The following is a 15,803-nucleotide window of genomic DNA, read 5'->3' as shown; positions in this document are numbered from 1 at the left end:
TTACTGACAGATGGTTGAGGCTTGTTGGGCCTTAAGACTATTAACTGCTGCTGGTTTTCTAAGTTGGGCACCAATGATACGGTCAGGGGAGACCTGCGAAGTATCAAGCATGACTGCATGACTGTGAGGGTGATGGTCAACATATGGGGACCCAGGTGGTGATCCCTTTCTTGAGGAAAGGGCTTGTGAAGGAATGGATAGGACTCCTAGGAGGTGGCAGGATCCACCCAACTAATTGGGGCAAAAGTATTGCTGCCACGAAGCTGGCCAACCTGGTTCAAGAGCTTTAAACTAGGAACAGTAGCGGAGGGGAAAGTGAGGAAGTGGTGGAGCAGGATGGCAATCAAATGGTGCAGGGTGATGTAAACAGAATTGGCCTTATAATCAACAGAATTCCTCAACAGAACAGGACTGAAGTGGCATCACCACGAGCATATGCACAGAAATGAGGAAATGCTGGCGGCACAGCATTATGAGGAAAGCTCTCCTAACCTTTCTGGAAAGTCAGCACAACTGGGTGCCTCTTTGAAGTGGCTGTACGCTGATGCATACAGCATGGGGAACAAACCAGAGGAACTGCAGATCTGTCTGCAGTTGCAGGGCTATGGTTTCATTGGCGTCACAGAGGTTTGGTGGGATAGTTCATGGGACTGGAGCATTGCCGTGTATGTATACAGCTCTTCAGGAAAGATGGGTGCTGGGAAGACAAGATGCAGGATAACTCTTTATGTGAGAGACCAGTGGCAATGTGTGGAGCTTTGCACTGGGACAGAGCTCAGCCAGCTGAGAGCTTATGGGTCAGGATAGTGGGCAGACAATATGGGTGACATCATGAGGATGTCTACTACAGATCACCTGATGAGGCAGAAGTAAAGAATGAAGTCATCTTAAGGCAATTGGGAAACACCACCGTTTCAAAGGCTCCGGTCCTCATTGGGAGGCTTGAACCACCCTGGTATCTGCTGAAGGGACAACATGGAGATTATACAGCAATCCAGGAAGCTTCTGGAGTGTGGTAACTTCCTAACACAGGTTACCAAGGAGCTGACAAGGGAAGATGCCCTGTTGGACCCGATTCTTATAAACAGGGAACATCTGGTCAGGTATATGAAGGTCACGGGCAACCTTGGCTGCAGTGACTGAGATGGTGGAGTTCAGGATCATGGGAGGAGGGAGCAGGGCAAAAATGATCAGCCCTGGGCTCAGGAGAGGACTTTGGCCTCTGCAGGGATCTGCTTGGAAGAATCCCTTGAGAGACCATGCTGGAGAGAAGAAGGGACCAGGAGATCTGGCTCACTTTTAGGGATTACCTCCTTCTCAAGATTGATCCGTCCTGACAAGGATGGATCAAGGGAAATAACCAAATGTGGCAGGAGGGCTGCATGGATGAATATGTCCATGACTATAGTCAGGACACAAAAAAAGGAAGCATACAGGAAGTGGGAGCAGGGACAGGTGACCTGGGAGGAATATGCAGACACTGCCCAAGCATGGAGGGATGTGCTTAGGAAAGCCAAAACCCACGTGGAGTTAAATCTGGGGGGAGAAATGAAGGACAACAAAGCTTCTTCACGTTCCTCACCGGCAACAGGAAGACTGGGAAAATGTGGGCCTTCTGCTGAATGGGGTGGGGGATCTAGTGAAAAAGGACAAGGAGAAGGCCAAGGTACTCAATGCCTTCTTGAGCTCAGTTTGCTCATACAATTCCTTTAAGCAATCATAGGTCCCTGAGACCAATGGAAAGTCCCAAACAGGAAAGACTTGATGCTCAGTGGACAAGGATCAAATTGGGGAACACTTAAACAAAGTGGGACCTGATGCGGAATAAACAAAAGAGTGCTGAGGGAGCTGGATGATGGCACTGTGCATCTACTGCATTTTATTTTTGAAAAGTCACGGTGATTAGAGGGAGGTTCCCGAGGACTGGAAGAAAGCAAATGTCACCCTCATCTTCCAGAAGGAGGATCTGGGAAACTGCAGGCCACTCAGGCTCACATGGATCCCTTGGAAGGTGGTGGAGCAAATTGTCCTGGAATTGTTTCCAATAATATGAAGGACAGTAAGGTCTCTGGGAGTTGTCAGCATGGGTTAATGAAGAGGAAATCATGCTTGACGAAACTGACATCCTTCTGTGAGGTGACTGGCTTAGTGGATGAGGGAGAGCAGTGGATGTTGTTTATATTAAGTTGAAAAAGGCTTTTGACGCTGTCTCTCATCAGCATGGGTTAATGAAGAGGAAATCATGCTTGACGAAACTGACATCCTTCTGTGAGGTGACTGGCTTAGTGGATGAGGGAGAGCAGTGGATGTTGTTTATATTAAGTTGAAAAAGGCTTTTGACGCTGTCTCTCATAACAGCCTCATAGACAAACTGAAGTCTGGATAGGGACCCAGGTGGTGATCCCTTTCTTGAGGAAAGGGCTTGTGAAGGAATGGATAGGACTCCTAGGAGGTGGCAGGATCCACCCAACTAATTGGGGCAAAAGTATTGCTGCCACGAAGCTGGCCAACCTGGTTCAAGAGCTTTAAACTAGGAACAGTAGCGGAGGGGAAAGTGAGGAAGTGGTGGAGCAGGATGGCAATCAAATGGTGCAGGGTGATGTAAACAGAATTGGCCTTATAATCAACAGAATTCCTCAACAGAACAGGACTGAAGTGGCATCACCACGAGCATATGCACAGAAATGAGGAAATGCTGGCGGCACAGCATTATGAGGAAAGCTCTCCTAACCTTTCTGGAAAGTCAGCACAACTGGGTGCCTCTTTGAAGTGGCTGTACGCTGATGCATACAGCATGGGGAACAAACCAGAGGAACTGCAGATCTGTCTGCAGTTGCAGGGCTATGGTTTCATTGGCGTCACAGAGGTTTGGTGGGATAGTTCATGGGACTGGAGCATTGCCGTGTATGTATACAGCTCTTCAGGAAAGATGGGTGCTGGGAAGACAAGATGCAGGATAACTCTTTATGTGAGAGACCAGTGGCAATGTGTGGAGCTTTGCACTGGGACAGAGCTCAGCCAGCTGAGAGCTTATGGGTCAGGATAGTGGGCAGACAATATGGGTGACATCATGAGGATGTCTACTACAGATCACCTGATGAGGCAGAAGTAAAGAATGAAGTCATCTTAAGGCAATTGGGAAACACCACCGTTTCAAAGGCTCCGGTCCTCATTGGGAGGCTTGAACCACCCTGGTATCTGCTGAAGGGACAACATGGAGATTATACAGCAATCCAGGAAGCTTCTGGAGTGTGGTAACTTCCTAACACAGGTTACCAAGGAGCTGACAAGGGAAGATGCCCTGTTGGACCCGATTCTTATAAACAGGGAACATCTGGTCAGGTATATGAAGGTCACGGGCAACCTTGGCTGCAGTGACTGAGATGGTGGAGTTCAGGATCATGGGAGGAGGGAGCAGGGCAAAAAGGATCAGCCCTGGGCTCAGGAGAGCAGACTTTGGCCTCTGCAGGGATCTGCTTGGAAGAATCCCTTGAGAGACCATGCTGGAGAGAAGAAGGGACCAGGAGATCTGGCTCACTTTTAGGGATTACCTCCTTCTCAAGATTGATCCGTCCTGACAAGGATGGATCAAGGGAAATAACCAAATGTGGCAGGAGGGCTGCATGGATGAATATGTCCATGACTATAGTCAGGACACAAAAAAAGGAAGCATACAGGAAGTGGGAGCAGGGACAGGTGACCTGGGAGGAATATGCAGACACTGCCCAAGCATGGAGGGATGTGCTTAGGAAAGCCAAAACCCACGTGGAGTTAAATCTGGGGGGAGAAATGAAGGACAACAAAGCTTCTTCACGTTCCTCACCGGCAACAGGAAGACTGGGAAAATGTGGGCCTTCTGCTGAATGGGGTGGGGGATCTAGTGAAAAAGGACAAGGAGAAGGCCAAGGTACTCAATGCCTTCTTGAGCTCAGTTTGCTCATACAATTCCTTTAAGCAATCATAGGTCCCTGAGACCAATGGAAAGTCCCAAACAGGAAAGACTTGATGCTCAGTGGACAAGGATCAAATTGGGGAACACTTAAACAAAGTGGGACCTGATGCGGAATAAACAAAAGAGTGCTGAGGGAGCTGGATGATGGCACTGTGCATCTACTGCATTTTATTTTTGAAAAGTCACGGTGATTAGAGGGAGGTTCCCGAGGACTGGAAGAAAGCAAATGTCACCCTCATCTTCCAGAAGGAGGATCTGGGAAACTGCAGGCCACTCAGGCTCACATGGATCCCTTGGAAGGTGGTGGAGCAAATTGTCCTGGAATTGTTTCCAATAATATGAAGGACAGTAAGGTCTCTGGGAGTTGTCAGCATGGGTTAATGAAGAGGAAATCATGCTTGACGAAACTGACATCCTTCTGTGAGGTGACTGGCTTAGTGGATGAGGGAGAGCAGTGGATGTTGTTTATATTAAGTTGAAAAAGGCTTTTGACGCTGTCTCTCATAACAGCCTCATAGACAAACTGATGAAGTCTGGATAGCAAGGTGGACTGAAAACTTTTGTGCCCTGCAGTTCAGCCAGACTGTGATCAGTGCCAGTGAGTCCAGCTAAAGGCCAGTCACTAGTAGTTAATACTGTTAAAACATCTTCATTAATGACTGGGATGGTGGGACAGACCGCACCCGTAGCAAGTTCGCAGATGATACAAAACTGAAAGGAAAGGCTGATGGGTGTGCTGCCATCCAGGGGGACTTGGACAGGCTGGAGAAATGGGCCAACAGGAATTTCATGAAGTTCAACGAAGGTTCGAGTTCTGCCCCTGGGGAGGAATAACCCCACACACCAGCACAGGCTGGGGACTGACTGGCTGGAGAGCAGCTTGTTAGAAAATGACCTGGGGGTGCTGGTGGACACCAGGCTTACCATGAGCCACCAGTGTGTTCTTGTGGCAAAGGTGGCCAACAGCATCCTGGGCTGCATTAGAGAGTTGCCAAAACATGGAAGGAGGTGATGACTGCCCTCTACTCGGCACTGGTAAGGCACTGGATCCCATTTTGGGCTCCCAGTACAATAGAGACATGGATGTACTGCAGGGAGCCCAGTAAAGGGCCACAAAGATGAATTAAGGGCTTGGAGCATCTCTCATAGAAGGAGAGGCTGAGAGAGCTGGCAGTGTTCAGCCTGGAGAAGAGAAGGCTGAGAGCAGGGTCTTCTCCATGTTTGTAAATACCTGAATGGAAAGATGACAGAGCCAGACTCTTCTCAGTGAAAGGACAAGAGGCAATGAACACTGATGTCAATACAGGAAATACTGCTTAAACATAAGAAGCAGCTTTTTTACAGTGAGGGTTGTCAAGCACTCGCATGTGTTTATCTAAATTGTTACACCTTGGATTCCACTGTTGAGGTTGGGCAGTGAAAACAGATAGGGAAGGACTAGAGCTGTATCTTTTTTTAAGCGTATTTTAATTTCTATGCCTTTGGTGCTTCAGAACAATACTATCAGGTTTTCTGAATTCAAGGTTATTTATGCTTTTGTTGTTTTTGTTTTGTTTTTTTCTCTAACTGAAACCTCAAATCATGAGACCAGACCAGAAATACTTTACCAGTCTCTTTCTTATTTGAAGTCCTGGAGGGGATGCAAATCTTCAAAAGTCCATTTCCATTTACACAACTGAAAAAGCAAGTAAAAGGCTTCATTCCATCTCTGCCTTTATGTACGGCTGAAGACAAGAAAATTCTCGCTACCACTATTAACTGGCCAAGGAGAGGTGTGAGTGACATCAGCTTGAGGACTTTCCCTAATCGATTATGTGGTCTATTCAGAGTGCCATTGCATGGGTGGTGCTGAAAGGGATTCAGCCTTTGGTTTAGTATATTCGTTTTGTGAGTGCCATTTGTACAATGAGAAAATACGAGTGTCAGTGAAAAAGTACAGTAGCATGAGAAGCAGCAAGCTGCTCCAACTCGTTGTGTTGGGTGTCGGAGGCAAGGTTCTGGTAGTGGGGGCAGGGGCCTGCCCTGTGCTGGACACAGTCGGTTCCAGCCAGCTGCAGTGGACCCACTACAGGGTGTGGCTGAGCCCCTCAGCCAAGATGGTGGTGCCTCTGGGGAAACTTAGTTAAGAAAGGGCAAAACACACTGGGCAGAGAGAGGAGGAAGAGGAGAGGAAAGAGTGAGAAACAGCAGAGGGAACACCAAGGTCAGAGAAGGGAGGAGGTGCTCCATGTTGCTGGAGCAGGTGTTCCCCTGCAGCCTGTGGAAGAGACCACGAAGGAGCAGATGTTCACACTGTGGCCTGTGGAGAGCCCATGCTGGAGACTTGAAAGACTGCAGCCTGTAGGGAGAGCCCAAGCTGGAGCAGAGGAGAGTGTGGGAGGGAAGGAGTTGCAGAGAGGAACTGTGACGCACTGACCATCTGCCCCCACGGCACTGCTTGGGGGTGGGCTGGGGAGGGGAGTCTGGAGTGAAGTTGAGCATGGGAGAGGGGGGAAGGAAAAGTGTTGATTTAATGTTGGTTTTGTTTTTCACGATCCAAATCTATTTTAATTGGTAATAAATTAACTTTCCCTAAGTAGAGTCTGTTCTGCCCACGACAGTAACTGGTGAGCAATCTCCCTGTCTTTATCTCGACCCATGAGCTTTCATCCTATTTTCTCCCCCTGCACTGTTGAGGAGGGAGAGGTGAGTGGCTGGCTGGGCATCTGGCTGCTGGCCAGGGCTAACCCACTATAGTGTTAAATATGAAACATTCATTTCCAGTGTGGCGTATTCTTAAATTATTTTATTTAAGTCTGTGCCAATACTTTGTCTCAAAAAAATGGTTCACCTTAAATAAAATGTAGAAAGCTTTTACTTCACAACTTCAATGGTCTGGCTTAAATAAATCACCCTCTGCTGAGCCAGATAGTAAATTCTTCCCCTAAAATAGTAAGTAGAAAACAAAAACTGAAAACCCCCAAACCTCTGATTCAGAGGTGTAATGGAGCAGATATCTTGCAGTACTGGGAAGAACATTGGTTGCAGAGCTACAGCAAGGACACTTAGCTTATCATAATTGTATTTATCAAGTAAAGATGATGATAAGAATTCTGCTGAGCATAGTCCTGATATGTTTGGGTTTTTTTTAATACTAATTTCCCTTGAGAACAGGAGCTACAGCTTCAAACAAGATGCAGAATATTATTATGACCTGTGCTGGAGATGAATCTTGTTAGTTTGAAATAGGAATTAAAATAAGCAAGAGTAGCTGAAGATAAGGAAATTGAGAACTAAGTGTGACAGGAAGAAGACTTTAGCACAGTAGTTCTTAGAAATGGATCAGAAGCTCACATCATTACTTCTGGGTGTCCTGCATAGTGTGTCATTCATCAAACTTTTAACTGAAAAATCTACAAAGATACAGTTCTGTATATTAACTGCAGTCCACTTAAGATGCTTTGCTACCTTCTCAGTGGCAAGTCACTTGGGAAAAATTGTGTATGGAAAAGGCTGACTATGGAGAACAGCTTCCAGCACGGAAGTACTAGAATTGTGAAAGCAGCATAAAGCTTGAGTTTGTGTTTTGAAAGTATAAAATTATTTTTTAAAATTGTAAGTTTTTCAAATAGTATCTGCCGTTTGTTATGGAAGTAGCTGAAAGGCAACTGATAGTAATCTCTGTTTGCAAGTTTGACTGTATAAATTGTTCTAAAATTAAGTACATAGTCAAATTAAGGATATTATAGGAAGATATCACTGAGCATGGAAATGAATTTAGTATGGCTAATTAAGGATTATTAACGTGTAAGTTAAGTCTTCAAACTAATTTCTTGTTTATATACAGGATGTGAACAGGTGTATTGAGGCTCTTGATGAGCTTGCATCCCTTCAAGTCACAATGCAACAAGCTCAGAAACATACAGAGATGATTCTGACTCTAAAGAAGGTGAGATCTGCAATGTTAATCAAAGTAATTTGTGTGTTTTCTTAAATTGATATCTCCGTTATTTACTACTGGAGTACTGTGTCCGGTTCTGGTCCCCACAATTCAAGAACGATGCGGACAGACTGGAGAGGGTCCAAAGGAGGGCCATGAAGATGACCAAAGTGCTGGAGAACCTGCCCTATAAGGGAAGACTGAAGGAGTTAGGTCTATTTCTTCCTGGAGAAGTCTCGGGGGGGACCTCATCACAGTATTCCAGCACTTAAAGGGCTACAAAGAGGACGGAGGCTCTCCCTTCACAAGGAGCCACGTGAAGAAGACAAGGGGCAGTGGGTACAAGTTGCACTGGGAGAGGCTTCATCTTGATACAGAAAGGAAACTTTTTTACAGTGAGAACAATCATTCACCAGAACAACCTCCCCAGGGACATGGTGGAGGCCCCATCGCTGGAGGTTTTCAAGATGTGATTAGACAGTGTGCTAGATAATCTCATCCAGGCTCCCTTTCCCGCGAAGGGTTAGACCAGATGATCTTTTGAGGTCCCTTCCAACCTGGGCTGTTCTGTGATGCTTCAGAGAGTGTACAAGTGTGTAATCTCATTTCAGGATAAATTAAGAATTTCATTTAGCACGTGATGAAATTACATAGGTATTTAAATACCTAAGTGGAGCTCATTGTTTTATTACTTTGATTTCAGATACGGAAATTCAAAGTTAGCCAAGTTATCATGGAAAAATCTACAATGCTATATAACAAGTTCAAGACCATGTTTCTGGTTGGGGAAGGAGATTCTGTTCTTTCCCAAGTACTAAACAAATCACTTGCTGAGCAGAAGCAGCATGAGGAAGCCAACAAAACCAAAGAACAGTGGAAGAAAGGAACAAACAAAAAAATGGAAAAGGACCAAACAGGTAAGTCAGTGTGGTTTTAGTTTCTTGTTAAAAGACCTAGTCTCCATCAATTTCTGAGCCAGCTTCAAAAAATCCTTGATATAGGAATTCTACCCATCTATTAAAACCTTTACATATCTGGAATAGTCAAGGACAATACTGCTGTAACTAAGTTTCAGGTTCAAGGGTATAATGTTTTCCATGGCTATTTTACCTTTATTGCCTGAAGGGAAGGGCTTTTGTAAGAATTGAGTTTAGCATTTCTTAACTTCTCTGTAAATTTTCTAACTTTATTACCTTATGGAATAAAAAAACATTAAACATGAGGTAGAATAACGTACTACCTTCCATTCCTCAAGTAGCCTTTTAGTGCCTAGACTTCCACCTATGCTTTAACTGCTTAATTTCCTTCACTAGCCTCTTCCTCTATCACGCATGCTATGTGTAGCAGCAGCTTTTAACCACTTCTGTGATGCAACTTTAGTAGTTCCGTCTAACAGTAAAGAAATAATCAGAATTTAGGGGAGAAAAGGGCTTTATGCTCTTAGGAGTACTACTCCAGATTAATCATGAGCGCTTGTACAAGTACAGCATGATTTGAAAGCTTTCCATAGTAAGCATGCTCTATAATAACTTAAGTCAGTTATTATAAAAAAAAAAAAGTGAAAGAAATGTAGTAAAATAGATACTTGCATTTTTAAATAGAGGAACAAAATGAGACAGAGACACTGGAAAGCTGTGTTGCAAACAAGTTTAAATCCTTGAAGATGTAGGAGTTCTATCCATCTATTAAAATTATTTAGATCCTTTCTCTCCAGTGGTTGTGGAGATCAATTTTATTTACTTTGAACTTGAATCCTGGGAGCAAAACTGTTTCAGAAAACTGGAAGTTACACCACCTGGATCTGGAATAAACAAGTTACTGTAACTGAGGTGATTGAGGATGCCAAGGATTCAGAGTAACCGTAGTTGAAATGCCACTGTATTTGTAACTGCTAAGAAAGCAAGGATGATGATAAAATCCAACCATTTTATGGTGAGAGAAGTATCTATGATGTAGTAGAGGTTCCACACAGATCTTTCCCCAACCCAGTGATCAGCACAGCTAATATTTTAATGAAGAATCTAAACTGAAAGACTTCCTACACATAAAATAGTCTGACTAATGAAGCTACTCCGGGTAAGGCTAACATGAGACTTCAACAGAACACACTGAAATACCATATTGTTGCCTAGTCAAATGGAGAATGGTAAGAAGTTTTATCAGAGTAGGGGAGGATATTTCATGGAAGTGGATTTTTCTTTATTTGCTACAAATAGAGAAACTCTGGTTCCTTACATTTGTACTTCTGCCCTTTTAAAAATGGAACTGCTGAACTCTTAACTATCTTTACAAAGCACAACAATTACAGCAGTTAGTTTGAAGCTGTACTTCAGCTGAAGTACAATCTACTCTGTAACAAGGGATTATAGCATTCATTGTTTCATTAAATTCTTCCCATGGCATTCAAGTTCAGAACTGATTCTGAGCAAGCCTGGACTAGAATGTCATCTTAAAATGATCTTGTCTGCTTTTTAGCATCTCTTAGCCTGTAAGTATTCTGATGAGTAATGTCTTCGTATTTTTTTCTTGCTCTAGCACAGTAGTTTAATAGAGGGGTTTTTTTGGTAAACCTGTAACTTCAAATAAAATGGACTGTCAATTCTGACTTGAAGTGACATTCCTCAACAATTCACTCAAAATTCACTGGCTTGTAATACCAGAGCAAAACATGTATTCATCACAGAAATTTTAGAGGTTAAATATTCCTGCTTGGACTTCACTAAAACCAGCTTTTACATAATGCTTTGTTTTCCTGCTTGACAATTGCATGCTATAGCTAAACGCTTTTACTCTATTTATATATACTGTTTGTCATAATTTTTATTATATATGTATTTGTTAGAGTTGAGAGTAAACGAGAATCCATGGAACTAATCTTCAGTTAAAGTATCAGAAATCCCCCAAAATTGTCTGACCAGGTTAGAGTGGTAAACAGAATTCACCGCTGAAGTATATTCTCTCACTGCTCAGAATATAAATAAGCATTAGTCCTATTATCTGTAGCCTAGCAAGCACAAGAAGAACTTGAAATCTCATTAAATATATACACTGTTCATTTCCCATTATTAAAATTACGGGATGAGGCTCGTTGCATGGAATTTTCAGAAGTTGAAGCCATATCAGTTACTGCTTTTTATATTGTTTCAGCTGCTGGGTATCAAGGTGAGGGGAAAACATTTATAGTGTTTGATGAAGGTAAAAAAATTATCTGGGGCTTTATAGCACAGTTTTTGCTGCCTGCAGTGCTGTTTTCTTTCCCTGCCCTTTCATTTTAAAGGTTCAAAGGTTCTGAATGGAGGGTCTGAAGCTCAAGACACCAACCAGTCACAACACAATGGAGAGAACACTGAGGAAAAGAAAGATAAGCATGAAGTTGGCAGTAAGAAAAAGTGAGTTAATAACCTTAACTGAGCTAAGGATCTGTTCTGCTCTAGCAAAATGATGTAAATAGAACAGCAGTTGATTGAAGTTGCTTAACCATGCTGAGGTACTCTTTTCTTTATAGAGTTTCCTCTCAACTTTACAGAATGATAATAGCATGCAAATCTTCCGTTAAAGTTCTGAATGAACATTTTAAAAGTTACTTCACTCACTGCTGTGGTGGAGACTTAAAGAAAAAAGATACGGGATGTCCTGTTAGGAGAAAATCGGCATGTGGTGAGACAGGGCAAAGTATAAGCTTTCTCCTATGTTTTAGACTACTCAGTGCTAGTAAGTTGGAAGCAAAGGAAGCCTGAACCAAGTCTTACAGAAACTAATGGGACTTACCAAGTTCTTTGTGAAATCATGCATTCTAATTAATAGCCAAGCTACTTCAATTAGTGTTCTGTAGTGTAGCTATAGAATTGCCCAAATGCAGGTAAACTGCAGGCTAGAACTTAGACCTGTGAAATTTCAGAACGCTTTATAGAGGCAGATGCATTTACCTCTCCCAAACAAGAAGCCGTAAGAATGCTTGAATTTGTCAGGAGGTAAGTATTTAAACCTTAGCCTCACTGAAAAATGCCGTTTTGTAAGCAAGGACAAGCAGCGAATCTCTTGCAGAATATAAGAAATACTTAATAGAATTTAGTAAACAATGAGGAAAAGGCCTAGAATTATCCTTGAGCTGGATTCTTTTGTTGAAGTACTGCTTTGTTTTCTCTGAGCACTTCTGCACCTTGTGCTCCAGGATTCTTTTTGAAGATCCTTTCAATCACTGTCTTCATGCAGGCTAGGGGAAACTGCAGTTGCCTGGCATTCTTTTGGCTGTCTGCCAAGTTAAAACTGTACAAATAAGTAGAATATTGACTGTTCTTTACAATAAGGTAAACTTAAACAGAACAAAACCAAAAAACCCCCTAAGATGAAAATGAATTTGGTATTTGCTGAGAGGTAGCCTTGGAACTACAGGATTCTGATTACACAGCTTTCAGAAGTGACATTTGGGAGTTTTCAACCAGTGATGCCAAATACTCATTTGGTCTGAACAAGCAGCATGTTACGGAACATGATGAAGGCACAAGCGCAGGTTCCTAACACGGGTTACACAGCCTAGCACACTGCTTAAATAGGTGATTTGGCCAAATCACGGTACTAACAAAGTGCAACCCCCGAGTTACTTGAAATCAATAGCAAGGCAGTTCAGTAATAATAGAATACACTTGGCCAAGTATTCAAAAATAAATGACTACTAAACTGGTTCTCCAAAGGTAGAATTTTTTCATGGCCTGCTCCTTTCCTTGTTCCTGCAGAACCTGACAACTCTTGGATTTTTGAGTGACAGAGACAATCTCAGTCAGATTGCCCTTTATATTTGTGGTTAAAAGAATTAAGAAAATTTGGGTGCATGCAAGACACCTCAGTGGACATTGGTCAAAAGAAACTTAAGGCAGATACTTTAGATAGTTATGTAACATGCCTGGAAAAGGCTGTTGAATATAAAGCGTCTCAAAAAAGCAACTTTGAGGCAAGACAATATATATTTCTAAAACTTCAGTAATTGTGATTTTATCTGTAAAACTTGCAAGTATATCATCCGTGAATGAGCTAGTGGGGGTGTCATGTTCTGCTAATAAACATTTATCTCTTTAAGGGTGTGTGTGTGTGTCGCGTTTGCTATGGCCTTGAACTCTACACTCCAACACACTCTTTGACTTACCGAAACAAAGAAACATGCACTTTACAAAAAACCCTTCTGTGGCTACCTGGGAGCAGTTTCTGTGGACTTAGACTCATTGTTTGCTAACAGCTATAAAGCAGATTTTGTAACACCTCTTGCAGGTACCTTGCATGTTGAGAAATGCATCCGCTTACCTGTTCTCAATTCAAGCAAGCTACAGAGTGGCATCTCTCCATCATACAAACTTCCTTTCATTCAGTAGTTTTCACACATTTTTATTTGCAAGTGAGAAATTAGTAAGCAAAATAAACATGAACAAATCACCAATGTTCAAAACACCCCTACAGTTCCCACTACCGACTCTAAGCAAATAATTTGTAAACTTCTCAAATCACAGGGCTGTCTGTTCAGTTCTGGACTTTACGCCCTTTGATGAGAGGCAAGATGTGTCCGTACCGTTCTGAAGATGTACTTCAAAAATTTTGGAAGGCAGAAGTTGTGTAACTTAATGCTTTTATGTATTAAGTGTATTAAAATACATTCTGAAGTGACTGGCACTTAAGAACATCTTCCTGTTCTCGTTTGGTAAAAAGGTTACCTTAGTGTTTGGGACACACAGCGGATCAATTGTGGCTACCAAGAAAAGTTACAATTGGCAAGGTATGCTAAGCCAGAGCGCTTTTCCACCTGAGCTGGCACATATTTGGCAGCAGACTAGGGAGGACTGCCTGAATGGAACACAAACCACTTCAGAACGACTGCCGTTCACAGCCGGTCACATACATGAACGTGGTGTTAATCACAACCAGCTTAGCTTCACATTTGGGGGCAGTCGGCCTGAAAGAGAAGGTGGACAGCTGGCATCACTACCTGCCTCAGGTCTCCAGACTTCATCTACATCAGCATCACTTACTCTAGACTGTACAAGTTCATCTGGAATAAGTCTTGCTCTCCACGTTTTTATATGGTCATTAATGTTGCTTTATTTTTTTCCTAGGACGTGCAGTGAAGAGAGAGAGCTTGAAAAGCCAGCAAAAGATTCTGCCTTTGAAAGCAAATGACGCCACTGGAGTCTCTTTTTTAAAATACAAATTAAAGAGGATTGTTGAGTTTTGCATTTGAAATCTATAGACTGCTGAAAGTTTTAAATAATTTTATAAGCATAGTATTTTAAAGTTAAATTTTGTGGAATAAAAGGCCCTTTAATCTTGGTTTAAAAGTATTTAAACACTTTTGCCAATAGTTTTGTCCAGTATTAACAGGTAACACATTTTGAAAGATGAGAATTCCAGTTAGAAAACAAATGCCTACATGTTACAGGACTTAGAGTTGTAGTATATTTTTATCTGACTACTGTATGTTTGTCTAGCTAATAGCAGGAGAAAGTGTAAATACTTTTAACTGCCTAATTGCTTCATTTGTATAAAACCTCCTCTCTTCCTATGATACTGACCTCTGTTTGTGCATAGTTTTTCAACTCTTGTTGGGATGTCTTTTCGCTGTGTTTTGTAGGAGTTGGAAGCAGCGTTTTTATAGCTGTTAAAATGTTAATGTATTGAGTATACTTAATCACTTTTTTAAACAAGTTTAGTTCTGTTCTTGCAAAACTCATTGTGCCAATTTACTGCAATGTGACTTTATGGTATGCTTTTGGTATAATAAGTATACTAGAAAGAAACCTGGTGTTTCCACTGAACCTGTTGATGCACACTGGTTGGAAAACACTGTCTTGAACAATTTACGAAATTAAAGAATTTAAACTGATAAACTGGTAAGAGACTGGTTCTTAATACTAACTTGTTGTTCCTGTGAATGTTTTAGTCTATACAAGTGTCTGGTTTTAGTACTATTTTGATTTTACTGCCTCGGCATTAACTTGGAGTTTTATAACTTGACAGAAACACTGGTAAAGTATTTTAAGAAAAATTCCTGAAGGCATGAGAGGGAATGAAATGGGTACAAGCTACTCTGAAAATTCTTTCTTGAAACACATCCTTTGCCTAACATCAGAACTAGGAACAACTTGTATGCGACTGGATTTCTCACCAGCCAGGTGATAAATTAGAGCTTAATAGTCCTAAGAATCTTGGTTGGGGGCGGGGGGGAGGAATATCAGGGAAGGTGACGGTGTTCCAGGTGTACGTATCACCTTGTATTGTGTCACCTGCAGGGCAGCAACAGAAAAACATGATTACAGCCTGCAGTATGGAGGCCAGTACTTCTGAAGCTTTAGCTCACACCATTCAACAAGGAAGAGTTTTTAGTACTGCAGTACGGCCAAAACAGCGTGGTATCAAATACTGAAAAGTCCAATCATTTCTTGTTTATGTCCCTTGTAAATTGCTGCCACGGCTTCCTCAGTCAGCCCACCTGTTTGTTTTTTTGCTGTTCTTTCATTCTTACCTAGGGTAGTATGGAGAAAAGGGATTTCTGCTCATGTATAAAACAAGGCATACAGCTTTTTCCCCATTTCAAGTTCAGCAACTTGGTACAGCGTTTACTTTCGTTTGCAGTTCTGCTCTTACAGTAGTGCTAAGCAGCTAGGTATTCAGTAACAGGAAAAAGCAACTTCAACACTCAATACATCACGACCAGGTGAAGGTCTAGTAACTTCAGCACTGCTTTCAAACTTCCCTGTTTTCCAGAATCTGAAAGTGACAGATTTATCGTGGGTAATGCTTTTTTTTTTTGTCACTGAGATCATGCACTACTATGCAGTGACTCCTTATTCTCCATCTCCTAATTCTGAAGAGATCGAAATTTTTTTCCCTAGTGCTGCCTTTTTGCTGCCCTTTTTTTTTCCACCTCCTTCTTCCTAACAGACTAGAATA

The 15,803-nt window shown here is 42.3% G+C and overlaps 1 protein-coding gene across 1 annotated transcript in view; it reads left to right on the top strand.

Annotated features, from left to right (window-relative positions):
- Positions 1-14,737, top strand: part of PSIP1 (PC4 and SFRS1 interacting protein 1) — a 39,803-nt gene extending 25,066 nt beyond the window's left edge. Inside the window, exons 14-17 of the mRNA XM_009274284.2 lie at positions 7,779-7,880; positions 8,575-8,788; positions 11,149-11,260; positions 13,970-14,737. Coding sequence (XP_009272559.1) covers positions 7,779-7,880; positions 8,575-8,788; positions 11,149-11,260; positions 13,970-14,033 — 492 coding nt within the window. The 3' untranslated portion in view covers positions 14,034-14,737. The remainder of the gene's footprint in view (positions 1-7,778; positions 7,881-8,574; positions 8,789-11,148; positions 11,261-13,969) is intronic.
- The last annotated feature ends 1,066 nt before the right edge of the window (positions 14,738-15,803 follow it).

This window comes from Aptenodytes forsteri, unplaced genomic scaffold (assembly GCF_000699145.1).
Source record: "Aptenodytes forsteri isolate BGI_AS27 unplaced genomic scaffold, ASM69914v1 Scaffold46, whole genome shotgun sequence".
Lineage (NCBI taxonomy): Eukaryota > Metazoa > Chordata > Aves > Sphenisciformes > Spheniscidae > Aptenodytes > Aptenodytes forsteri.
This window is presented reverse-complemented; position numbering and strand designations above follow the sequence as displayed.